Raw genomic sequence first — 27731 nt, forward strand, 5'->3', positions numbered from 1 at the left:
TGATGATATTAATAACAACCCTATAACAAAACCCATATCTTAAAAATGAGGAAACTGTCTAACTCTTCTAAGTTATTTTTGCCAGTGAGTAGTTAACTGGGGCTGAAATCCAGGTATTCTGTTTCCTAGATCAGAATTTTTCCCCGGAAAAAAACTAATAAACTATTTAATGAGAGAGTTGAAATAAGCAACTATGAACGAAGATCACAGAACAGCTCTTAAGTGTGTCAAATCAATGTCAATTCTGGACAGATAATGCACTCCCACAGAGTAAAAGGATGCACTATTGATTGTATTTTCCATTAATGTTTTAAAACTTCATCAATTCACTAACAGTAAACTTGTGATAATTTGGATATGCTGTGCTATTTTACCTTCGTATTATCAAAACCAAGTAATGTGAAAACAATAATACTAAAAGCAGCAAAATGTGCCCTATTACCATACTGCTCACTCTCGCTCACTCTCGCTCTCACTCTCTCTCCCTCCCTCCCCGAATGCCACCCTCCCTTTCTCTCTCACCAACCTTCCCTCTCTCCCTCCAGTGCCCCACTGGGTCAGCCTTCTTGACCAGACTCAGCCATTCATTCCCAGCTTTTCTTCTCACCAGTCCATTCTCAGCAACTAGCTCTGCCCCTTTCTCCCAGCCTTAGTAATTAATTGTGCTATTATTGTGAATTAATCGTACAAGCAAGTCAATGTTTAGCCTAATTAAGAGTGAAGCCAACAAATTATTTAAAGCACCACTCCAGCAGAATTTGCATTCAGCCTTGTATTAGCAGCCAATCAAGCTTTCAGCTATTGACTCAAGTACTTCCAGGATTCATGAATATTTACAGCTAAGCTTTCTCTCCACCCCAGATCCCAAACCCTGCCCAGGGCCTCCAACCTTTACCCATACCTATATATCCATTACTTTGAAAATAATATCTTTTTCTTATTTACTACAATTTAAATTGATAGCTTTGTACTTCAATAATTTTATCAGTTTAGGTCATACCAAAACTGTATAGTTTAATATTATTAAAGATATTTCCATTTTTTCTTGTCATTTCCCAAAATAAATTTAGCACCTTTAAAAACAAAGAAACAAATACACAAACATTCCTTCCTTAGACCAAAGCTACCAGTGTAAATGAGGCAGTAGGTCAATCAATTTTGTAATTGATTGAGCAACAGCAAGTGAAAATCATGGTTCTTAACAGTAAAAATATGTACCAGGGCTTCTACGTATAGGTCAGTGGTGACCAGAAAGAGGAAAAAAGTTTGAGCAAGGAATCTGAAAGCATTAGCAAAAGTTTTAAAAATAGTACTGCCTGGAGTGAAATTTTACCCTGAATTTTTTCATTAAAAGGTAATTCAGCTTTGGGGAAAATAATGTGCTAAAACCTATACCTTTGGCAACAGAAACTGAAACTATAAACCAGACAGTTTTCCTGACACAATGTGTGAACACACTGATGGACCAGAGTATTGGTCATTCTTTTAAAAATGAGGATAAGAGTATAAGAGGCTAAGGCCTAGGTCAGCTGTGCACATGGACTATAAAAATCATTAGATCTTGAACAATTTCCACAGACGAGTCTAGGCTAGTTCCTTGCTTGCTTTTGTTGCCCCTCTGTACATAGAAACTATATATTTTAAGTTTTAGTTAAGTGTTCATTTCAAACATTCCTGCCACCTCCCCTAGATCAGTCACTCTTATCATAGCCCACTCACTGAGAATGCTCACCACACTCTGACATTTAATGAGCATTCCACAAAAGTTCTCACTGAAACTTACCAAAAGAGCAGAGGAGAGAGATGGAGTCTATTGTGTTTTCACTCTGCCCACAACCTAAGACTTACCTTCACCTTTTTCAGGTCTTGATTATGAATACTAATATATTTTTCAAAATTGCCCGAATCACTGTCTTATTGCTCAACTTCTGTCCCCTAAATATTTAACACATACTGATGTATTAATTAGTATTTGTAAAACTTTCTCTAAAAAAAGGATTTGTGTCAGGAAAAATGAAACTTTTTGTCATTAGTACTAGAAAACATCTGCTACTTCATATCCTGCCCTAAATACTATGCAGTCTTTGGAAATTCCAGTTCACGAACAAATTTTTATAAGTGAGTCAAGTGTCTAATTTCCTCAGTGCTAAACACAATATTTATCCTTGTACTGGAATAAGCCTACAAACATATAAATGCATATGTGTGTACAAATGTGTTTATAGAAACTATTATTTAAACCTGTTTTAGAACATAAAAAGGGGCCAAGCACATCACAGAATAATAAGTGGTTATTATAGAGCTCACTAGGTGGATTTCTTCAAAAAAGTCCATTAACAACTAGAAAGACGAATATTTCAATACCAAGTTTTAGAAATTCAGAAGGGGAAAGATTCTTTTTTCTGGGGAGAAAGCCTGCCTGTGACAATACATTGAGGCAATCAGTGCTGAAAACATGGCTTTTGCTGCCATCAAGTGGCTCTTTTTGGAATCTTCTAATTGACATCAACCATGGTTCACGTGCTTCACTTTCTCAGCATTTCATTCTTTACACACAATCATGTGTTATCTGTTGGGGAATTAGGATATTTGAAAACACCAGGCAAGCCTTTCCTAAATTAGGACATTATACTATGGATGCTATTAAAATTCCATGACTAAGAAGTTCTACCGAAAGACAACCTCAAAAAGGGTTTAAAGTATCAGTTTAGACCTCAACCTGGACTTTGAAGCACATCTCTCTTTACTTCTACTAAATACGAAATTTCTAAATACATTGGCTTTAAGATACCTAGTGGAACGCAGAGGAAATCAAAAAATGGCGGAGGCGGGGGGAGAGATTCATTTAGAATCATCTTTAATCAACTGTCATCACTGTGGAAGAAAATGATTTCATGTTTCCATTATGTCTCACTTTCTGAGGCTTCAGTCCTATATGTAAACAATGCAGTATGCTGTTAAACTGTGATGACTACATAACCCTAATTTTAACTTATTTTATTGCTTTACCCCTTTTCCTTTGAATATCTTTCCTTCTCTCTCTCTCAAGAGATAGTTAATTAAACATCAGTTGAATCAAAAGATAAAAATACAATTGTCTTTTAAAAACAACCCAAAACCAAATTGCTGTGGCAGCGGCCCCTTCATATTCTGAGAAGGTGGCAACATTTATCTCAGAGTACTGGTTGTTTTGATTAGAAAATGCATTAATAAGATTTTGATTATGGAAGGAAAAGCCCTGGATAAATCAAAATGGACAGAAGTGGAGATGAAACAAAACTAAATTGCTCTACATAATGAACCAGAGGAATAGTAGAAGTTATTGGAGAGGAGGGCTCCATAGAGAAGTGGAAACCTGAAATTGGAAGTAAAAAATGGCCAGGGATATTTTGGTGGGATCTAAAATCAAAAAAAAAAAAAAAAAAAGTATATCAAAACCAAAAACCACACCTATAGTTATGAGTGAGTTCCCTGGAAGATTTTTTTTTTTTCACCCAAAGTCCAATAATATGTCAGACATGCTTTCTAGATGCTGCTTGTGCTAGTGGTTACATGTTTTCTAATCTACCCTTCTCTGTAGGACCATCTAATACAGGAGCTTCTGTTTCAATTTCTCACTTAATACGAGACCAAATCCTTATGTCTGATCCTGACATGAGTTAAAACTCAAGTCCCTAAGTCACTGTCTCAGAGTGTCGCTTCACAGACTCACAGCCCTGGTTTTCAGATTTTTCTTCATCTTTGGCCTCAGGTTTTTCCTCACCTTTGGATAAGCCCAGCTATGCATTTTAAAAGAATTGATCAGGCTGCAGTATATTTTCCTGCATTTCTACAGATTTTGTAGTCAGAGAGGCTTCCAGTTACCTAGCCTGCAACCTTGTAAAAGAAAGTTGCTCATAAAACCTCTCGATGTGAAACACTGCCCAGGATCAGAGCCTTCTCTGCTGCAGAAATCTCACCTACAAACCTTTACAGGAAGATGAATTTCATTCCATTTTGGCGACTTAAAGAATAAAAGAAGTTATGATAGCAGCATTTTGGTGGTGTGAGCTGTAGAGAGGTAGAAAGAGAATCAAAGCTGAGAGGAGACTTCCCTAAGAGTGGCAGGAACTATGGATTATCTGAGCCTGGGTCCCTTGTAGCCCAGTCAGATAACTTATCTCTTTCCCACTCCGTCTGACCGCCTCTCAGCTTGGCTCCCTACAGGTGGCTAAAGCCCTAAGTTAGTGCTTACTTCAGGGAATTCACCATAATGAAAAAACTAGAAGCAGGCAATTTGACTCTTATCAAGTCAAGGAGTTCTGGCTAAAACTCCTGAGGTTCTGTTCACATAAACCTAGAGATTTAGTTCTTTGTAAGAAAGGACTGAGAGACTTGGCCTAGCCTAAATTTACACCCAATCCTAACTTTTTTTTTTTTTTGGATGAAAAGTCAGCTTCTAAACAAAGGATATTTTTATATACTATTTAATATATTGTTTCCAGAAACAGCTTTGAAAAATGTAAATTCTACATGGGTCCCTTCACCTTCCGATTCCAGTGGTGAGAGTGCACAATACCTCTTTAGCCCTTTGGCTGTGTTCGGAAATTCCAAGAGCACCATTACCTACTCCATTAGTACAGGCACTGCTCTAAAGCTGAGGCTTATTCTGCCTAGCTGTGCGTTAGAGTCTGTAACTTCACCATTTAAAAATGGATGCATTTTAATGGCATCATGTTAAGCCCAATAATAATTACAAAGCATTTCAGTAACTTCCTAAAGCTCGAATATTTGATAAAAATCTCATTCTTGAATTTACCACTTGTTAGTATGGACTAAAGTATAAATCTTGTGAAATACCTGCTTTCCCTTTACTATTCACCTCCTTTAATGGTAGGAGAAAAAAAATTTTTTAATTGAGCTATCCCTCTCACTATTGAACAGTGGTGGCTAAGATCTATACATAACCTCAAAGTAATTGCACTACTGAACTGGCCTACCCTACAATCTTGCCTACACTACATTTAGAAGAAAAGACTATTACCTAATTTTCCAATCTATTACAAAGGATAAATCAAAACCCTCCTTACAAACTATTTCAATGTAGCACAAATATCTAAAGTGGTTTATTATTATGACTAATCTAATTTCTAACACTGTAGACTAAGCCATTCTCCTTATATCCTGCTCTTAAAACTTAACAAGAGCAAACCAACTGGAGAAAGTTTTTTAAAAAAATCTACAATCTACCTGGTAGCACTTCATGCCATAGTGATTTGATTAGTGATTTGATGAGTATAGATCACATCCTTGGATTTAATACACGGTGGCCCACTTTTAAAACAACCTATTTATAACAAAGGTCTCTCTGTTGGAACTCTCAAGAGAGTTAAAAAAAAAAAAATGCCACCAGTATCAAACACTTTTATTTAACCAGGCATTGTAGAGCAATAAAATTGCAAATCTGAAACCTTCATCTTAGCCCATCTTTACTAATTGTGTTAGTATATACGAGTCAGTAAGATTTCTGATTCTCATACTCTGCCACTATAATGAAATTAGTACTTGCCCTCAAACTACCTCCACAGAGAAGTCCTGAAAAGTAAGGAACACAATATAAGTATTGTAAAAAGCTTCTTGGAGAAAAAACTTGAAATGTCTTAAGTAAGAAAAATGCACAAATTATCCCTATTTAGGGTAGAATATTTATAACGGGGATGACTAGATTATCACAAACTAAAAAATTCTCTTTGATTTTTTTATGTGTTTCAAACATAACACTCACCACAATAGAAATTGGAAATATGACCTACCCCATGTTCCCATCCATTAGAAGAATGGTGTTGTAAATGTGAGAAAATATGAAGAGAAAGAGAATTGTGCTGAAGAACATTGTCATCCATGACCCATGATCCTCTCGAAACATTTTCAACCGGAGCAACTGACCTGCAATACAAATATTATTAGAAATCAGTGTCTATCATAATTGAAAATTCGTACATTTTTGCTTTGTTTTAGTGAATCTCTATTATCTCGCTATATTCTGAAGTCTTTACCATAGGACTACCTTGTGGGTGAAACCACTATATAGCGTCCTTTTACGCTTCTGTAAATAACTATTGTGGATGAACCCCTATATCATCATGAAGCAAATAACGCCAACATGAGAATCTAGTATACAGAGGTTGTTTCTTATGCTGGCATGAAAATAAAATGAATTAGAGCACTACTACCTGATATTTTCTACTTCAGAAATATGTTTTTGGTTTATTCATCTGAAACTACTTAAGGTAAATGGTAAAGACATTGCACAGATTCCATATAGTTTCTTTTGGCTTCCAAAGAACCATTCTCAGTATTGACCAGACGATAAAACCAAGGCAGACCTTATTTAAGTGAAGATCTAATTTGTTGAAGGTACCTGAAAACTTAAAAGGAAAAAATAAAGTCTCTGTCGTAAGTGACAAATGACTTAGCCTTACTCTTAGCTGAAATATCTATATCTCCATACAAGCACGTGCGCAAGTTTGTGGGTTGGGAGAGGGGAGATGTACGTGTGTTGCAGAGCTTGGTGTGGCTTCCAGCAAAACATAATTTCTAATCTGGGGCCTAAAATTCCATTTACAAAGGTAAATGCTAAAAATAGAAAGAATGTTAAAATGCAAATATTTCAAAGAGGAAAATGCATTAAGATGAACACTAAAGTGAAATTACTGATATCAGAATTAGTTCAGAGAAAAATTTGAGATTAAAGGTAGAGAAGAGAAATGAGGGCATTCATATTCTGAAAGGTGAGGAAGATGAAAATATCATGGGAGTAAGAAAAAAATGAACACAGGTCACCTTGGCTTCTCCTAAGATAAACTATTATACTTATCTCTATTCCTGAGAAAGAGTATCAAATAATAATAAAGGAGATGATATACATATAGGAACTACAATTAAAATACGGTAGGGTTGAAGTCTTATAATAGAATTTCTCACTAGAGAAAATATTCTCATTTTATTCATGACAAGTTAAAGTTGAAAAAACTTCTATTTCCATCTGGAAATTATCTCTCTAGGGATAGACAGTAGCTCTCTTGTAGGTTACTGAGCATAGGAAGAAATAATCTTTTAAGAGTTAACTACTAGACTTTCCCTTGTTTCTCACTTTTATTAAAATAGCATTTTAGATTTCATTTGGAAACCAGGCTAACAGAAACATTACTCTAGCTAAAACTTTAAATAGAGCAAAAAACTAAAAGGGAGATTTGGTTACATCATCTGGTTTCTTGGGTTGCACAAGAAAAGCAAAGGACAAATCTGAATGTCAGGGGGAATGTGAGTAACTAAAAGAAGAATGTGGAAAACTTTATACTGAAGCGAACAATACTAGCACTGCAAATTACGACCTTATTTGATTAACTGAATCAATAATTACCGAAAGCAAGGGAATTGCAAGTCTCCACACAACACATTGACCGGAATATTATAGACATTAAGCACAAAATGCTTGAGAGTAAAAAAGCACATGCCATAAATATGATAAAGCAAACTGTAAAGAATATTATTTATTCATTGAACAAATATTTGATGTGTGCTTATTACATGCCAGCCATAGTTCTAGGTGCTAGAGATACAGCTATCAGTAAGGCAGAAAGGTATCTGAAGTCAATCATCATTTGAGTATTTGTTGAAAGTGTGACCTTATTTTAGACTGGCGGGCTCTCTTTGTTCAAAGTCCCCTTTGCTGCTGGTCCTAGCAGCTTCACACCAAAACCTATTTGAAGAACTGTGAAGACCAGCAATTAGAGCTCCTTGAAAATTTAAATGTGAATTTCTGTCTTAACATATGTATATGTCAAAAAATTCACTAATGGATGTACTTTAAAAGTCAAATAATAATGCTGGCGATTTGAGAGAGCTTTGCAAATAAAATGTAGTGACTTAACTGCACACTGGCTGAAATAATACAGTTAATAAAAAGAGAAATGTGACAGTACCATTTATGCTGTCATTGCCAAGCCATTGTCTGGCACTAATTTCAGTCATTAAAGTCATTAGCACAAAATGGCAGGTTAACACGGCTTGAAATTCACTTGAAACACAATAAAAGTGCTGCAGTATTTCAAGCCAGAACTGGTGTGACCCAAATGTTGAGTCGAATCACATCAAACCAAGAATGTCAAAATTACCTGAGAACGTCACATGAAAATGTGCTGTCTCTGCCCTGTAGTGTGTCCATACATTTGGTTTGCTTAGGACAACAGTGGTTTATAATTGTTGTCTTGAGATAATTATTCATGGTGTCCTTTCCCTTCTTATGCATACTGGTTGGGACAATAAATTATATTCCACCTTTCCTATAAGTCACAGAATTCAGAATTTTATAACAGTTTCCTTTAGAGGAGTTTTAGGAGATAACTGAGTGAAAATAGTCCTTACAGGTCAACAGAAGTAAAAGATAACACTGAGAGGGGTAAATTTCTGACAAGATCATAAATGACTTTTATTTCAATCAGAGATATATTTGTAAATCTGAGCATATATTTATGTTATTAATAAAAATCTGTCTTGGATCGTATGCCCTCAAGTCTTCCAAAAGAAAAATTCTACAAGTAAAATATGAGATAATACATCTTGTTGGCAATGATGCAGTCATCACCCAGACCACTCAAACTCAGAAGACTTAAGGCCCAAGACTGTATAATTTGTTGTCTACTTCTGTGCAAACCTGTCTATAAATTGTAATGCAGTGAGGACCATATTTGTCTTCTTCGACACTGGCATCTCCAGGGCACTGGTACGTAGCATGTCTTAAATAAATAATTGTCGGATGGATAAGAAATGAAGGGACACACAAATGAACAAATACGCAATATTCACTGTGACTAAAAATCCTCTACGTTTGTAGATCTGGCTACTACAACACCTGCCCTCTGAGCCCTGTGGAGCCCATCAGTTCTTTAAAAGCCTTACCTCCTCCCCATTTTTTCCCTATTAGCCAGCTCTTGAGCGCTATTCCCTTCCATTCAGCATGAAACTTCTGTTTCCTTATCAGCTTTTCTTTACCCCAACACCCTTGTTTCCTTTGCACTCCGTATGTGTCTTATACTTGCCCGGCAAAACTCCAACTCTAACACAGAGCTACAACTGGCTTTCTCTGACTTCAGTAAACTGCTGTGGGAAAAAGTTACTCAAATGGGTTGATAAGCCACTGCATAATCAGGATCCCCAACTTTAGCTGCTACCACAGCCCTGCACATTAATGCTTTTCCTTGTCCTTGTCAATTCTCCTTCCCATTCTCCTCAGCAAATTTCAAATTTCACCTCAAAGCTCCCACTAAGACTCTTTCACTCTCAGAGTATGACTTTGGTTCCAATCTCAAAGAAATATTGCTGCCACCAAACATCATTTCCTTCAAATACCTGCCCACTTTTTGAGCATCATTTCATCCATTTATTTATCTAGCTTTACTGCTATTCCTACTTCCTTCCTTTGTTTCTCAGAGGATGCAGTACTTCTACAAAAGATCCCACCTGTGCCTTTTGAAAACCATATCCTCCCCTCTTTTTGTGCCCTGCTCCATCAGTCGTCTCTTCTCACCTTTTTATTTCCAGTCTTTCTCTCTCTACTGGTTCATTTCCCTCTGCTTCTAAAGCCTCTTAAGTCCATCCTAAAAACAATGCTCTTTTGACCCCATGTCCTTGAACTACCATCTATTCTCCTTCCCCTCTCTCATCCAGACTTCAAGAAAGAGCAATCTTCATTACCTGCATCCACTGAGATCTTACTTGCAATGCAAATTCTACTAAAATTGTTCTGGCAAATGTTAAAAACCCACCATTACCAAATCCAGTAAACATATACAGGGCCTTTAACTTGTAGGCATCTAGGTTACATAGCGGTTGTTCACTCTTTCTTTTTGATACTACTTCCTTGGCTTCTCTAATATCAAATACTCTTTGCTCTTTTTTCTAATTTCCTAATTATTCTCAGTCACCTTTTTGATCATCGTTTCTTCCATTTGTCCCATAAATGATGATCTGTCTTCAGTCTTAGTCTTTATCATTTCACTACATGGTCTAATTCACTTCCGTGGGTTTAACATCCAGTACCTCCAGCAGATTTTTCCTTCCGAGCTTCAGACTGAGTCACCTGCCCACTCTTTTCCTGAACGTACTACTGCCAATTCAAACTCAATTTACAAAAGGAAATTCAAATTACCCATTCCTTGCTCCAGTATTTAATATACCCATATCTCAAATCTGACCATTCCCATCTCTAAATCCAATCCTACTTCTGACTTTACCATCTTTTTATTTTCAAAATAACTCAGGGTAAGAGTCATTCTTGATTTTTTCCTTCCTGCATACCTTCCATTTCAACCAACAGTCCTATTATTTTACAACCTTACATCCAAACTCTTCTCTCATAATTTGGGTTCCCATTGTCTCTTAATGGAATTATTACAACAATCTAACTGGTCTTCCTTACTCTAGCCTTTTCTATCTCAAATCCACCTTCCATATAGCCAATAAATCTAACCAAAATACAAGTATGGTCACATCTCCCCTTCACTTAAAACCTGTCAATGATCAGCTTTCCTCTATAGTATAAAATTCAAGTTCCTTAATGTGATATAGAAGGCACTACTTGATTTGACCGAAGCTTATCTCTCCCGTCTCACCATTCCCTACCTTTCACTCTAGTTCCATCAGTACTGAACAGAATGCAGTTTCTTGTGTTAGTGCTGAACCCTCTGCCTGGGATACTCTTCCTTCCCCATCATGCCACTAACTCCTGTATGTCCCGTGGGCCTTAAAATACAAGTCAGAGATGATATCCTCTAGGAAGTCATCGTCATTGTGAAATATTTCATATATGGGACTAATCATCAGAAAGAGCTTATAGGATGGACTAAGGAGGTAGTAAGTTCCCTTCAGTGCAAACAAGGAGGAATGTCCACTAGCCAGGTATAATTTATTACCTGACTTTTATGATCCAGTCCATCTCTAGGACTGTAGGATTCGTTGTCAGTAAAAAATTAAAGTCTGCTAACTCAAAAGACTTTTAGTTTAAAAAAAGAAATTATCCTTGCCACTAAGAGACAAAGTGTTTTTTTTTATGTTTTAATGTCATACTTCTCTCTAATATATAAAATAACCCAAAGTAATACACTAATAAGATGCTTTAAAAACCAAGTTAATATTTAACATTTTAAATATTAGAATACTTAAGAAATTTAAGTCCTATTTCTTATGCATAGAACAAGAGAATAAAAGATCAAATGAAATTGGATCAGAACACTTGACAATTAATCGAACTTCACTTCCAATCAGACTAAAATAAGTATTCATGACTAATTCATGTAAACTTATAGTTTATAAGAACATAATATGATTTTAAGACTTACTAATTAAAAATGGCAATGGAATAAAAGTAAACAAAATAAGAGAATTATTCCATGGGTGGGACATCAACAAAGAAAGTTATCCAACAAGACACACCAGAATACCGTTAGGGAGAAAAGATGTTCTCCCTTAGACAAACACGGCTTTATATAAGTATAAGATCATAAAACTTGTGTGCCCTAAGGGTACCGGTCCATTAATATTCAGATCAAATCTTGTTATTTCAGTATACAAAAAGACTTTAAAAACACTGAACAGATGTTATCATTTTTTATTAGGAGTAGAAGCTTACATAGAAAATGTTTGTGATTCACTAAGTTTGACAGAAATCAACAATTAAGAATTAAAATATCCCATTTGATAGTAAAAATATGTAATTACAAACAATATGCAATTCAAAAGAGGTTCTAGAAGAAAGGAAAATAAAACAATGGTTACAAACTCAGCAAAAATAATAGCATTTTCAAATCTAGAGTTGAATGACAATTTCAAAAGTGTATGTAGTATAATAAATTTTTAGTAAAATATATATTTATCAAATAAACACATGTTCATATAAAATATTCTCCACAGGGAAAAAAAAAAAAAAAACAGTGACAAACCTTCCATTTTATTGAGCAAGTCCAAATACTATATTTTACTATTGTAATATAGCTCTTTCCATTAGACTATCCTTAGGATTAATTGACTTAAACTGTTTAATATTGCTCAGGACAAAATAAACATTGATTCCAAAAGGAAACAGAAGATATTCATTTACTACTATCTGTTATTTTTCCTTTTAAAGAGCAACTAGCAATCGAATGATGAGAATATTAAATTAACATTACATCTTAGCTTGTAGCACAAGATAAGATTTAGCACCATACTTAATTACTGCATACGCATTGTAATATCCCATAATGCTGATGAAATCAATTTGTTCTTTATTTTCTAAATATGTACTAAGTGAAACAATATTAAATAGCATTTTAAGGTCAAAATCCATTTAAAAAGTAAGAGCAAATAAAATATTTTCATAAATAGTATAGGCTGTTATCACAACTTTGTATTTTGAAATGGACAATAGAAAATACAGCTCCCTGTTATTAAAAATTAATATAATCACTCATTATTAAATTTTTACGCCATCATTATAGTGATACCAGTTTTTAAAAATAATACTTAACACATTTAAAGTAGGTTTTCATTTACAATCAGGCATTATACTGATCAAACTACAAAGGAAAGTTTAAATAGTCAAGACTAATCCCCTGAAGGCTGAATCCTGTTCAGTCACAAGGTTTGGACACCAGCTCCCTGATCACAGGTGGGGTGGAGGGGAAAGGAGGGTCTGGTTCTCCCACAACAGTAAATACTGAGAAGGCAAAACAGGCCAGAGGCCAAAATTCTGCCATGTCACCCACATTTCCAATATTCCTATAATCCGTATCCATGTATTCAAGTCTCTCTCTTTGATTCCTTTCTTCTCTCCAGAACTTGGTTTTCATTCATAGCTTTCTACAAGTCCTGTAACTCTTTCAGACTGTTTCTTATACTTGAAAACTTGCTAATTTCTCTATCTATTCCATTTATAGGTTTACCAATTTCAAAACAAAAAACAAAAAAAACCCCTGCAGCTCAGTTGGTTAGAAACTGAGGGCTCTTAGCCAACCACTAGCACAAAATGCCATCCATTTGAGGGAGCCATCATGGAAGAAAGGTTTTCAGTCAGGCTCTCTCATGATCATAGCCCTGGACAATATGTGGACAGCAACCTCATGAGACAGGCCATGGCAGAACCAGCCAAGCTGCTCCCAAATTCTTCACCAGAGTAACCGTGTGAGATCACTAATGTATGTTGTTGTCACAAGTCTCTGAATTTGGGGAAATTTTGTTACATAGCAATAAATAACTCTAGCCTCTATAATTATTCTGAAAGCTAATAGGAGTCACTTGAGAATCTGAAGATGAAAATAACAAATTCTAACATTATATACGATTTTATGAGGAAAGGTCTGAGACTACGAAGCAGAAATAAAGTATAATATTCATAGTGTAAATGGTTACTTTATCTTAATAAAGTATCTGACATTATGATAACAGAGCACAAGAACCTTTATAAAAATAACCTTCATAGCATGAAAGCCTCAAAATAATTGAATAATTTTAAAGGGCAACCTTTGTGTAATAAATGTCACTAATGATATTTTCTTCTGATTTCTACTATAATTCACATATCACATTTTTACCATATTTTATATCCTTTTAGGCAGAGTTTCAATCCTTACATTAACAATAAAATAATAGATATGAGTTATTTTAGAAGATCAGTATCTGTACAAATGGAACGAATAACGATGCATTATAATTTAGATGTTAAGGTTCTTCTGTCTTTAAACATGTAGGCAATAGTGCTTCCAAATTTTAATCTACTGAGATTCATAACTTATCTAAGATATAAAAAGAATAAACAAACAAAACAAATAAGGAGCCACACCACTCTCTGGGTGACCAACAAACTGCATTTATAGAAAAGAGATAAAGATATACAGCCCATTAGAATTCACAGTACCATTTTTGCTTGAAATCCTGCTTCTACTGAATCCACTATTTTATTTAGTTCTTATTTAACAGAAACTCATATAGTGTCATGGTCTTCTAGGCTGTATTATAAGTGTTCTATTAAAGAGCAGGTTATTTAATCATTATCCTAACCTTTGATGGCTATACTTTAATATTTATATAGTATAAATTGCTTTCCCATCTTCAACATCACAACTGTATCTCTCTATGATTTAATCACTGTTGAATATTACTGACGTTTATTTTTCCATATATAAGTGCATAAAAATATCTGTGGTTAGAATACTGGTATATTTCTCAATACTTTTAGTTCAAAGAACTGTCTGTCCTCAATGCAGTTAGAAGACTACACAAAATGAAATTGAATATTTTTATAGTATACTAATTCGAAATTATGACAGAAAATTTTTTTTAAATTTAATGAAATATGCAAACAGCAACTTCCGAGAGATTAGTAGGAAAAACATTCCGAATATAATCTCATTTGAATTATCCTCTTGTACATTCTTAAAAATAGTTTTTTTCAATGCCTGGAGGAAGTAACAACTCACAATGTGTTTGTGGTGAAGAATATTGATATTGTAACAGGCTAGATGTGGTTTATCATGAACACTTAAGATAAAATAGGGATACCCATTGTAGGAGCACATTGGAAATCAGTGTCACAATTGTGGAACTGCCGATGGGTGACCAGGTGCTACCCTAGTTTGCACGCTTAGATAGAAGTTAAATGCAAAACATTGCCTGATATCTCAACTGTTCCTTTTATTAAATATGTTGAGATAAATCCATTATAACTAGTCATACCATTTTTTTTTTAATGGTCAGATTATCACAGAGGTTTACCACTGCTAGGAGGAATAGCTAGTCCCTAGTCCAGGTTGTTTCATATCTGATAGAGAATGTTCCACCAGCTATAGCACGCCCAAGCTCTCTCCACTTCCGGGGGAAATGACTTACACAATTGATCATTTTGGAAGAAGAAAATTGGTGTGTCGCTTAGCGTTTTTTCTCTAAAGACCAAGTCTCTCCTGGAAGGCACCCCAAATTCTGCTCTGCTTCTCTGCAGGAGATGTGTCAATATAGTCCTGCCAGGAGCTGGGGAAGCCTGCTTAATTCTGGAGTTTAGCATTAGGAAGTCCCCTTGCCTGCAGATTGAAGCCACATTCTCACTACAGTTTTCCACAATAGAGGTAATGTTTCGGTCACCATAGGCTTTATTTCTGTCTTATTTCTTAATTTACTCAAAGCAAGCAAAGAAGGGTGGTGTTTCTTATTGGGGCCTTTTAAAGGAATTAAAAACATCAATGATGAGAACAACTGAACTTTCTATAGAAAGACAAACTACAACCACCTAGACACCAATTAACATTTTCATGTGCTCCAACTTTTATACTTATGCAAGGCACCTAGACTGTTTGAAGTCACAATAAAGAGATTCCAATAAATTAGGCAAACGTAAGGTTAACAAACTAACATGGCTTGATCAAGAAAACTTCAAAACGAAGGTGATTTTTCAGGCCAAGTAGAACATAATAATAAATAAGATGATGTCATGGTAACATAAATTCACGAAATTAGTTGCCTTATTGTAATGCCTTTGTCTTACAAAATCACACAGATATTTAAATTGTTAAGCATAATTAAACCAAAAGTATAAATGAGGAGTCAATAAGAAAAGTTATACAGAAAAACAAGAAATGCTATAGGGTTCAAATGAGAAAAGATCACATTATTTTAACAGAATCAATAAAGTTATTAGATAAAAGATGAAAAAGTGGGCAGGTTTATTATAACTGGAGCCAAGATTCCAGTTATGGAGGAAAACATGAGTAAAAGTGTAGATGTGGAAAGTATAATATTGCTCAAGGGCTAACAAAAAGCAAACAGTGTAAGATACAACGAGCAGACTACAGGAGTGAAAAGCAGAGGTAAATTAGGGTCAGACTGCAGAAAACTTCATATATCTGGCTAAATATCATACTTAATTTTGAATATAATGAATAATTGTTTCCAAACAGAAGATCTCTCTGCATTTTGCTTTAGAAGGTAACTTTAAACAAAGTTATCCACACTGTAAAGAATGAACCTTAAAATGCTAATGAAATATTAGCATTTTACTAAAAAGCACTCAAGGTTTGAAATGATATGATGGCAAAAGGAGTAAAAAGTGGGGTGGGGGGGAGGAAGAGGTACAAAGACATTTAAGGAATAAAATCTATAAAATTTGGTAACTGATAGCTTATTGAGTGTAAGGGAGAGAGAGGTCAGAGAATGGATTCAGCATTTCAAACTCAGGAAAACAGGAAACAGTAATGGCAGTAACAGAAAAGGAGAAGATACAGAGATTGACTGCTGGGGTGGGGATGCTGTGGAGAGAAAGAATCATAGCCTGAATCTGGAGTTCCCATAAAATATCAAAATGGAGAGGTCCTAAGAGAAATGGAAATATTATGAGTGATGTTGGCCCAAGAGATATAAACTTGCCTGCATCAACCTAGAGCTAATCCGTAAATTCTTAAGAGCAAATAAAGCCACCAAAAGAGAGAGTTAAAATGAGGAGAAAAGAAGGGAATAGAGACAAGAGCTAGAGACATACACCAGAGTTTCTGAACTATAGAAGCGGGTTTACTTGCTACTTGAAGAAAACTGGAAGTTAAAGAACCAGTATAACAAAAAAAAACAAAAAGAAGCAGAGTGATATAGTAGATAATGTTTATCATGAAAATTAGATAAGAAAATTTCAATTACAGTTAACTGTATCAAATTATACAGATTTAAGTCAATAAAGATAGGAAAGAGGATTTAGTGTGTAGATGGTCAACTGAGATTGAAGAAACCATTTTCAGAAGCATGGTGAGGATGTTAAAGTGATTTTAAGTCCTGATTAAGACAGACTGCTGTGGAACTCAGTAGACTGGAGGATAATTCCTACTTTTCAGGAGGCAAGCATAGAGCCAAGGGCAACAAGACCCACTTGAGGTATTGTACTAAGCAAACATCGAATTAGTTTGGAAAGAAGGAAAATAGGAAGGAAGGGAGGGAGGGAGGGAGAGAGTGAAGAAGAAAGGAGGGTGGAAGAATTTGAAGAAAAGGTTTAGAGCCCAGAAAGCATTTATCTTGAAAAATAAAATCGGAAGTAGCTTCTAACTAACTAACTACTCAGTTATACAAAGCTGTCCAAAAGGATTATCATGGTGAAATAACCTTTTGCTTAGGCAGTGATTAATTCTCAAATGAGGTTGGCACTGAAAATTTTGCTGTTAACCTTTGTAAGAATTTGATGATAAGTTCAAAAAGAGAAGTCAAAAAATCCCTGCAAGAGATATTCTAAAAATGGAACAAAAAGTATGATCGCTGATATTGTAAAACTAATCATCAGTTTTAACTGGACTACACCAGATGGAGCCTGCATAGACAAAAAGGGCACTGTCGCAAATCATAAAAAAAAGAAATGTTCCAGGCAAGGACAGAATGATGTCCCTTGTAACAGTCATTGTCACAGCCCTTGCCGGGAGTTCTGTGGCAGCATGTAGGCAATATTTTTGTCAAATACTGTGAGTGTGTCTGACAGTTATGTTCCATCACAGGCTGTGTCCTTGATAAGAGTGTTCTTGTGGAGCTGAAACAGAAACTGAAGGATTTTCCTACCCTCTAGAGAAAAACACGAAGATATAAATCTAAGAAACTCATGAGGATGACCCAATGCCATAGACTGGGCAACTGGAACAGAGAACAGAACAGAAACTACAGATCAGAACAGAAATCTAAATCAACCTTAACCAGCCAATGTCTTACATTACAAGCTAAGTCTATATAACTAGATGATAGGACAAGGGCATTGCTGAGATCACTCACTCCAGCTCCAACATTCTATGAGTTTATAAATTCTCATAAAAATTTTTGTTTTATGCCTGATAAAAAATCTAAAATAAACCTAAAATTCGGACGTGGTTCCATAATGTTGCAGTTAGCACATCTGCTTTACATGCACAAGGTCCTGGGTTTGTGCCCCAATGGAGCCATGGTCCATGGTCTACAGCCATGCCACCCTGAACAAGCCCAATGTCTAATTTCAGAAGCTAAGTAGGGTCGGGCCTGGTTAGTACTTGGGAGGGAGACCGCCTAGGAAGACCGAGTGCTGTAGGCATAAATAATAATTTAAAAAAAAGAAAACAAAAACCAAAAAAAAACTAAAATTCAAAATGAATAAAATAATTGGTTTGAAAATTCAGGTGAGAATTATGAACTTCCTGGTTTTATTTTAGCTCAGGAACTTTAAAAAATAAATAAATGAAGCTAAAAAGCTATACACATGTTTATAATAAGGAAAATGAGTAAGGGCTCAGGAGACAGACATCCAAAGTTTAGACACTGCCCATTGAGGCAGCCTAGAGCCAGCTATGTACCCTCTCCCTGTCTTTAGTTCTTCATATGCCAAATGAGAGTAATAGCATTAACCATGTCAAAGACTATTGTTAGGATTACACTGTTAGGATTACTCAAGTGCCTGACACATGGCATGCACTAAAGGTGAGTTGTTGTTGTTATTATTATTATTATTATTATTATTATTATTATTATCATTAATCTCTGTATAACTAAATCAGATTTGATCTCTGCTTACGAGTCATGACATCTACAACTGAGCAAAGAAGGTCTTAACTAAGTGGTGGCAGATAATCTGGATATGCTCTAGGAGGTTGCAAACTTAATAAGGATCTAATTGTAGCAGGAAAAAAGGACGGAGCACTGGGAGGAATAGCAGAGGGGAGTGTAGGCTCTAACATTAAGACCGTATCTAACATCAGAGGAGAAGCCTACAACAACTTGAAGCCAATAGGAAATCAAAAAGAGCCAGAAGCTTTGTCTGCCTGGCTTATGGTTTAGCCCCTTCAACCCTAAGAAATAGATGAGTCCTGCGATGGAGTAAGAAAGCTGCAATAAATAACTTTTGACTTTTTAGTCCTATTTGCTGAACAGAGAGCACCATCAGAATCCAGGAGTTGGCTATTCCAGCAGCAGTAATGCAATGACACTTCATGGTCTTTCTGACAAAGATTTATGGACTAAGATGTTCACATAGAAGTGATATAAACAGTAAAATAAAGGCAGCATCCTATGAACATCCTAAATGTTCAACCAAATATCATGGTGCAATAAGGTGATAAAATCATGCAGACATTATAATGTATTTATAAATGACATTAAATGACCTGAAGGAGTTATGATAAATATTGAATACACAATGTAAGTTCATGTTTTATAAATTCATATTTTTAAGAAAACATATTAACAGTGGTGCTCTCTAGATGGCGGGATAGCAAGAGAATTTTTCTTCTTTGACCTTGCTACATTTTCTAAATTCTACACGATGTTCTTGATTAGCTTAATGATTTAAGCAATAATTTTTAAGAAAACAGAGATTAGATTGATTGGCATTAAGTCACGGGAAACACTTGCCGTGAAGAGCAAATAGTCGGAACAGGGAATCCCTCCCCTCTCTCCATTCTATTTCCCCTTGTACCTTTCCCTCTCTGTGCCTTCCGTCTTCTGATGGCCAGAGAAGCCAGCATTAACAGGCTGCACTAAAATATAGCTGGGAAGAGAAGAATGAGTCAGCAGTTGCTATGAATTTATCTTCCTCTTTTTTCTTACCCAGTCCTCACCCTCTCCCTGCCACTAATTACCATAATGGCCACCTCAGTTCCTTTTCTAGATTAAATAGGAGAGTTCTTAAACTACTGTTGGGGGTGGTAGAGAAGGGGGAACAGTAAAGTCTGCAGCAGTAACAGTGAAACGTGGTCACATCTTCCTACTAAATTAAAAGACAAAGTCTTTCCTTACTCTCACCCCTTGTCCGCTATATGAGGACATTACATACTCAGTAAACACTACTGAATTATTTTCCTCTTTTTTTTCCTTCCTACCTTCCTTCCTTCCTTCCTTCCTTCCTTCCTTCCTTCCTTCCTTCCTTCCTTCCTTCCTTCCTTTTTTCTTTCCTTCCTTCCTTCCTCCCTCTCTTCCTTCCCTTCTTCCTTCCTTAATAATAGAAGCAAACCATCCCTTAGGCCTTACCTGAGCAGTCCTCTAAATTAGCCGATTCTAGGGCCAGCAGATAGCCATTATCCTGAAGCTAAAGTACAATGAAACTTGTTGTGACCAGGCAAGAGTGTTTGGCTATGCAAAGCTGGTCACTGAAAAGGATGTAGATCACTTTGCATAAGGAGCACAAAGATTTGAAGTTAGGATGACTTATCAGGTGGACTCACAAGGTCAAGTGGCAAAGGAGGGTAATGAAACTCTAGAAACAAAGTTACCTTGAGAGGAGGAGAGCTATGGCTGATGAATCAGGCTTAAAAGGGCTGGCTTTTACAATATTCTCTTCTTCAATCCCAGAACATGGACATATTTTAATTTGCCCGGGCTACTTTTTTTTTTTTTTTTTTTGGTGGGTCGGTAAAGGGTTATAGTGTTAAAAAAAAAAAAAAAAATTGTCCAGGCTCCATAGAAGAGAGCTGATTTTGGTCTGTCCTCTATTTCCAGCCACTGGGCACAGTGCTTGGACCGTAGGGGACAACGGCTATTCATGGGAATATTAACTGAAGGGGGAGTCTAAGTGTGAAGCAGCTTTGGTGGACGCCGCTGAGGGGTATCTGTAGGCCTGAAAGGAGCATCACTCAACACTTACAGGGTGTGAAGGAGAAGAAGAAATGACAGTAACACTGTTCAGACATCAGCGTTTTGCCCTTGGAGTCGAAGTCAGCCAGACCATCTTTTTAGAGTATAAACTGCTAAGGTTCTTGGGTAGAGTGAGAGAAGGAAATCCCAAGAAGGAGATATTAGACTTTCTAATATGTAGACCTATAATTAGTTTTAATTAAATTTGCTGGAGGGAGGGAGCTGAACTTAAAACCAATATTATAGAGCGATTCATGACTGTCATCTATGAACAAAGGCAAATACGATGAAATCTCTATCCTCTGAAGCTTCCAGCTTCCTCTCACTTTGGTCCCAAAGTTTCCATATACCCAAATGCTTTTTAAACAACTCCTCAATCCAAAACTGAATTGATGTCATGGATGAGAGAGGGGAAAAGAGAGGAGCAACCGGTGATGCCCAGTTTCATCAATCCTGGCATTCTTCCACATGCAGACTTATCAGTCAGACTGTAAAAGCAACCCACTGTTCTCTGTATCTTTCTCCCTGAACCTCCCTATCCCATGGCTGAAAGTTCCAGTGGCCAGGACTGTGTCTCTTTTGTTGTCCACTGTATACCTAGCACAACACTTGGCACATAGTAGGAGCTCCATATTTATTTGTGAAATGAATGAATTAGTTTATTCAATCACCATATTGAGTGTGAAGCAAGGATAGAGAATAAAATGAGATCACAATCTAGAGAAGAATGAGGAGTGTGTTCATTAGCGCCAAGATTCTTAGAAGACCTGCAGGTTTGAGCAGGATATAAGTACAGATGGAGAGGATGAGGAGCAGAACCAAAGCACAATCAGAGCAAGTTTACTATTCCTTTTTTTTTTTCGTCTTAGATAAATGTTGCTAGCACCAAGCCCGCCATTCCTAACTTCTCTCTAACCCTCTTCACGTCCCCCACTCTATCACATATCATTATACATCAAGCTGTAGGATCAGGGCCTGCACTTAATTGACTGAATTTAGCCAAAGCCTTCCCCTGTGATCCTTTGTCTACCTCAGGATGTACCAGAGAAAATCTAAAAAGGATAAAGCGTTTCTGTGTTTCACCTCTGTATATTTATATCTAATATGCCAAAAATTCATAGGAGAATAAAGTCTACTGAAAAGTATCGACATAAATGACAAAGCCCATGGTACCTTTCACCTATTTGACAAGATATATTTAATATTTGGTCACCTGTAATATTGCTGTTCGCAACTATAATTCTGTAAACAAGCAAAAATAACTATTTTTCTTTTGCCATGATGGAAGTGAACAAAGTGCTTAATTAAAAGGTGTCAAGATTTTCCTTTATTCTGTTATTAAAGTGAATTGTGTGAATCTGTGCCTTGCATAAATCCAATTTGTATGGATTTTCTAGAGATAATATAGTGTGACCTGTAATAGCAACTTGTTACACAGTGGCAAAAATTGGAATGACTTATAAACTTAGAGAACAACTGGTTGTTAGGTTTAAATAGAATGACAGCTGTACTTGGTCAGATTCACCTCTAATTGCTGCTGTTCCTTTTCCAGTGTCCAGTTCCTCCTCAAATGCTACGCAGACAGTTCCAGCCTTTTATAAAGTAAAAGTCTCTCATTGTTAGTTCCCTTCCCCTCAGGTATAATGAGGTTCTTTGTATCACAAAGTGACTGAATAGATACCTAACTCAAATTTCATTAACCTATGTGAACATATGAACAGTTAAAAAGTTTAAAATATGATCATAAAACAATATGACTTTTTATTACTAGACATCGTTTCACTTAATCAATAATTATTAAACATAAGGCACTTTCTGTGGTAAAGGATGAATCAGATCTGGACATTGAGCTCAAGGATTTAGAGTTTAGTAGATATGCCTTTAAAGTCAAGTTTCCTAACCAGAGTCCAAGAACCCACAGACAGTTCATGAATGAGCTTTCACAGTCCTATAAACCTCGTAAAGTAAATGTGATGTGTTAGATGTTGGTATGTGCAATGGCGGGGTCGAAGGCTGATATCAAATTTTCAAAAGGACTAGTGACCCCAGTGAAGTGAAGAACCACTGACTTTGAGTTTATAAAAAGTATTCCCTCTCTCAAAACATTTCCAGTTGCTCAAAACATTTTTAAACTTTTCTTTTGAATTGTTTCAAAGCCTAGGACACCTTCTGTGAATAATCTTAATGATGACAAGTCTTCATTAGAGGAGAGCTCTGATTTTTAAAGTCATCCAAAATCATGACAGGAAAATATGATAGGCAGATGCTGTGATGTTTATTTTTTGGTTGCAATGAATGTAAATATAAAGTAATGAGACTAATTTTCTTGGAGGACATAAAGTAGATTAACGGCTATATGTTAATTGAAAATCACACAGAAAAGAACCGATGAAAAAAACATCAGTTCCTTAAGGATAATAGTAACCAAAGGAGGGGAAATCATATTTTATTTTTTCATTCACTGAATAAATATTTATTGAATGTCTACCATGTACCAGGCACTCTGGTAAGCGCTGAGAACACAGAGAAAAATTCCTGCATTCCTGGAGCTTCCATTTTACCATCTTTGCTTAACAATTCAATTCATCTAACATGTATTGCACTACTTTGAATAAGTATTAACAGAACTAAAATTTTAAAAAGTAAAATAGAAATAAAAAGAAAGTATGCTCTAGATAAAACAATCTTTGAGTAGAAAACTATTAATGGCAAAATACGATGTAATGTTTAGCATTATATTTGGTAAAAGTGAACAGGATCATTGTAAGCAAAACATAGAAATAAAGATGTAAACAGTAAAGATATTATGGGTGTGACAATTACAAAAAATGATTCACTATATTCACTAACCTAAACAAAAGCAACAGAAAGATTTTCGGGATTTGGAAGCATAGGATCATAATATGGAAGCAATGAGAAGACTGTCAACAGGCTGAGGGATGAGTTTACTCCCTTCTCTATAAAGTTTAAGGATGTGCTAGAACCAGAGCCAAGAGTTCATGGAAAAAGTTCTTGCTCCAGGCCTAAGTAACTTTCCTAAATTAACTGAGCAAATTACAAATTAGTATTCATCTTTCTCTATAACATGAACGCTTCAAGTTATTCGTAACATACTTACGCTACAAAGAGCCCAGAAATACATTTTCTAACATTATCCTTTACATACACACAAATAAAATAGAATGAAAAATTACATGTAGTTTAAAAAGTATATGTGAATCGATTAACAGTTAATGTAATGGGAGAAAAGTCTTGCAACGAGTTTTGCCAGGAAAAGAAGGGAGATTGTCTTCTACTCCCCATTCTTATCAGGATTGCCCACCAACCCTCCCATCATGTGCTTGAAAATGCAAATAGGTGCATATTGGAATAAGAAAGTGAACAAAGAATTTTCAAGTAATCTAGCTGAAGTACTAAGAAACTCATCTGAGGCCTTTCAGTAAAACCATCATTTCAAAGCTTTCTCTGCAAAACTTAGAGAAATAGAAATCTTGAGGATACATACACACACACACACACACACACACACACTCTCACACTCTCTCTCTCTCTCTCTCTCTCTCTCTCTCTCTCTCTCTAAAAAAAAAAAACAGACCTTTTGATATGCAAATATTGAAGCAAATGCTATTCTGGAATGAAGAAACAGGGACAGTAAGAGACTCAACTGCCTGGCATAATGATGTAAAGAAGTTGTTTTTCGGAGATACAGAGACTACTAGTTGTATAATTGTTTTTTCTTCTTCAGATGGGTAGAGAATCACAGAGATGGAAGCCAAGGCACTCACCTGGGGGTGATAAATGACCAACTGGTACAAAAGAGTTGGCTGGAACCTAGGAAGAAAGACTTCCTTATAAAAGGTCATAGTGAAAACTATAGAACTGGTGATTACAAAATCAATTTTAACATTTAGGCTGTCGGTTGTATAATACCCTCATGTAATCTTCAGGCCTAAGGCATAGGTTAATATGTGCAGATCGAATTGAAATGTAAACATTTTCCTGGACTGGGTTGATTTTTCTTTCCATTGTGGAGGAGAGGAGGTGGGAACCCAAAATCATGTCTGTCAACAGGCCCCTCTGATGCAAACACAGTCTGCTCTGCTATTTGGATTTAGGAACAGAATAACGCCTTATCTGTCTAGTCATGATTTTTTTTCCCCATTAATTTCAATGCCTGTTTCACATGCAAAAGGAACAGTTTCCTAATCTTTTAAAAACCTCCTGTTTACATTATGAAATGGTTGCAAGTAATTCAAGGTATACTAAGAAATTCCCATTTGAAAGAGTAAGATATAATTTAAGATATAATTTAAAACACTAACAACAAAAAAGATTTTAAAAGTAAAAAGTTGTTTGAGGAAATAAAATTTATTTTAGTGAACTATTTAAATAATCTAGTTTATCTTACGATTTTGAAAAGATTTTTAGAAATCATTCTTTTTAATCTGTGAAGATGCCAAGTAGCTTAGGCAAACTGATCTCAGAAAAATCAAAATGCCTCTTTTCTTAAATATACTATCTGGCAAAGTGGCCATGCATTCACTTAGAACACAATACTCTGTGAATTCATGATCATTAAACATGATAGAGACAGAAGTTAAAGAATTGGGCTTTGTTTCATTTTGTGGAAGAAAAAGTTAAGATATCAGAATGATGGGATTTGAGTACATAAAGGAGTCATTGAGGCAGAATAAACACTTGCTCAACCATTCTAGGTGGTAAGAAAATTAGAAAGACAGGATTCCTGTTCCAGGAGGTCAGATAACCAGATAACCATGACTAGGCACAAAAGTGAATCAGGCTGAGCTGAGCTGCCAGATAAACAGTGTTGCTTGGGTTGAATAATCTCCAAGAAAAAGAGTCCACTGGGGGAAACTTTTAAAAAAGAAAAAAGTACAGTTATGTCAGACATTTTTATAATTTTTCTAATGTCAGGACTCTCCAAAAGCCCACATCTCAGGCTATAAATGTTCCCCTATCACTAATCCCTTCATCTTGTCTTTATCTAAAAAGGAAATAGGCTTCTTCAGTGGATCATGCTTTACAAGTGTTATAACAACTTTAAATGAAATTAAATGGAGATTATTAGTGCAACACTTGTAAATCATTCTAATAAAATTTTCTGCTGTGCCAATATTCTCATTTAAGAAAAGTAAGATGACTCATTCTGATGTCTTTTAGGCTAATTTGTATTTTCCTCTATTCTATATTCTATAACCTCCGCTTGTACTCAACTGACCTCATGTCCTCAACACTCGATTTCTTAGAAAAGTTCTTATTAAAACACCAGCAGAAGCAGTAATTATTAGTGTTTAGTGACCTTTTCCCATCCAGCACTAGAGAAACCAGATTTTTCTTTTCATAATTTCATGATACCCACTTTCCTTAACTTGTAGCCAAAAAAAAAAAAAATACAATACTTATTCTGAAAATTACCTGCCAAGTAGCACCAAGAAAGGGCTGATAAATATTTTATTCTTGTTCCAAAGGTAACAGGACTCTACAAAATCAAGTACATTTTAGACCTTAAAACTGGCAAGAACCAAGTTACTAATGTCACAGTTTAAAAATTCCATTAATATCTCATGAGTTTTCTAGAAAAGGTCAATCAGAAAATCAAGGTCTTCAATCCTTTAGTAGAAATAATTTATTGGTAGCATTTGTTTTTCTATTTAAAGTTACCGTTACACATTTATGCTTGCTAAGCTACCATTGGGTTCTAATCGTTTATCCAGTTTTTCAAGGTGATACTGAAATTTTATTTTCCAAAGTGTAAGCTACTAATTTTATTTAATGTCATTTGAGTAATTATTGGCTTATTCTCAAATTTATCAACTTAATGGAAGTGTTAAGTAGCACTAAATCTAGGACCAACTCCCCTGAGTCACCTTTATCCCTCTAACTTCTAAAACATTGATAGTCATCTTTGGATGATACTACTATGGTCTGTCTGGTTCCAATACCCTCTTATCCCCACACCTTCTCTCTCTACAGTGGAAGCCACTTAATCTCTCCTGGATGCTCAGTCTTATCTCAGGCTTTGGACCAATAGCACCCTTATGAGAAGGGAATTTTAGCTCAATATAGAGCACTTGATATCAAGTCAACCTTGCTATTAGTCCAACTCTGATAACTGATCCTTTGGCAAAGTTTTAACTAGGCTTCTGCCTGTTCCTGAAACCAAGTCTCATTGATTCTCTAGGTGTGGTAACTGGGCCTCTTGCTCACTTCCCTCTCTGCCTGGTTCTCTGTGCTAAAAAAACTATTATACCTGCTCTCTGTATACCACAAAGTACCTTCCTGAATGTATTTTTCCACATGTCTGTAGTAATGTCCTGATTCCAAATCCCATACCATCTTCGACCTCCTCCTCTAGACTCAAGAGCATGTCTAGTACTAAGTTCCAGACCCCTAAATCCTCCTCTATTCCAATGGAGTAATAAACATTGCCATGCTTAATTCTGTCTCAAGATGTAAACAACCAGTTATAAATCACCGATGGAATGCATAATTGATCAAAAAGGATTTTTGATAGATTTATAAACTTACATAGGTTGAGTACTCAATAGTCTTATCGAAGTCATGAAATGTTAACATTATCATTTTATCTCTATAATATGACCTCATTATCACCATGTAACAGAGAAAAAAGTATAAATTTTATATAATGTCATAAGAAATGATAGAATATGCCTGAATTCTAAATCCCATTTTCTCCTAGGCTCCCTAACAAAATGAGTAGGCAAAAGAGTTAATAATTTTATGAGATATGTACACTTTTTTTTCCATTTTGAAACATAGATCTAAAATATATCTTCAGATGCTTCACCAATTCTCCATAAGTCATTCCAAAAGGTAAGTTAGTAGCTCTGTGACTGTTCTGCTCTCTCATTTTATACACTAAAAAAAATTATTTCATAATTTTCTTGGTAAGGTAAATGGAAATAAGTTAAAGAGAGCCAAATGAATTATATATTTTTGAAAAAGAAGACATTTGGAGAAAAGGAATTCATATGCTACTGGTAGAAATGTAACATTCTTTTCAGAAAGCCATTGTACAATTTGTTTCCAGGACTTTTTAAAAAGTCAATTTATTTTGACCCAATAAT

At 35.6% G+C, this 27731-nt stretch overlaps 1 protein-coding gene across 4 annotated transcripts in view; it reads right to left on the reverse strand.

Annotated features, from left to right (window-relative positions):
- TMEM117 (transmembrane protein 117) overlaps positions 1-27731 on the reverse strand; it is a 372922-nt gene that overhangs the window by 296544 nt on the left and 48647 nt on the right. For 2 of the 4 annotated variants that reach the window (XM_006916877.3, XM_025050288.1), the window contains exon 3: positions 5793-5925. The exons of 1 other annotated variant lie outside the window; for it this stretch is intronic. In XM_006916877.3, the coding sequence (XP_006916939.1) occupies positions 5793-5925 (133 nt within the window). Of the gene's footprint in view, positions 1-5792; positions 5926-24407; positions 24428-27731 lie in introns of those variants that run through there. One more of the 4 variants, XM_015593143.2, reaches the window with a different exon arrangement.

The sequence above is a fragment of the Pteropus alecto genome, unplaced genomic scaffold (assembly GCF_000325575.1).
Source record: "Pteropus alecto unplaced genomic scaffold, ASM32557v1 scaffold196, whole genome shotgun sequence".
Taxonomy (NCBI): Eukaryota; Metazoa; Chordata; class Mammalia; order Chiroptera; family Pteropodidae; genus Pteropus; species Pteropus alecto.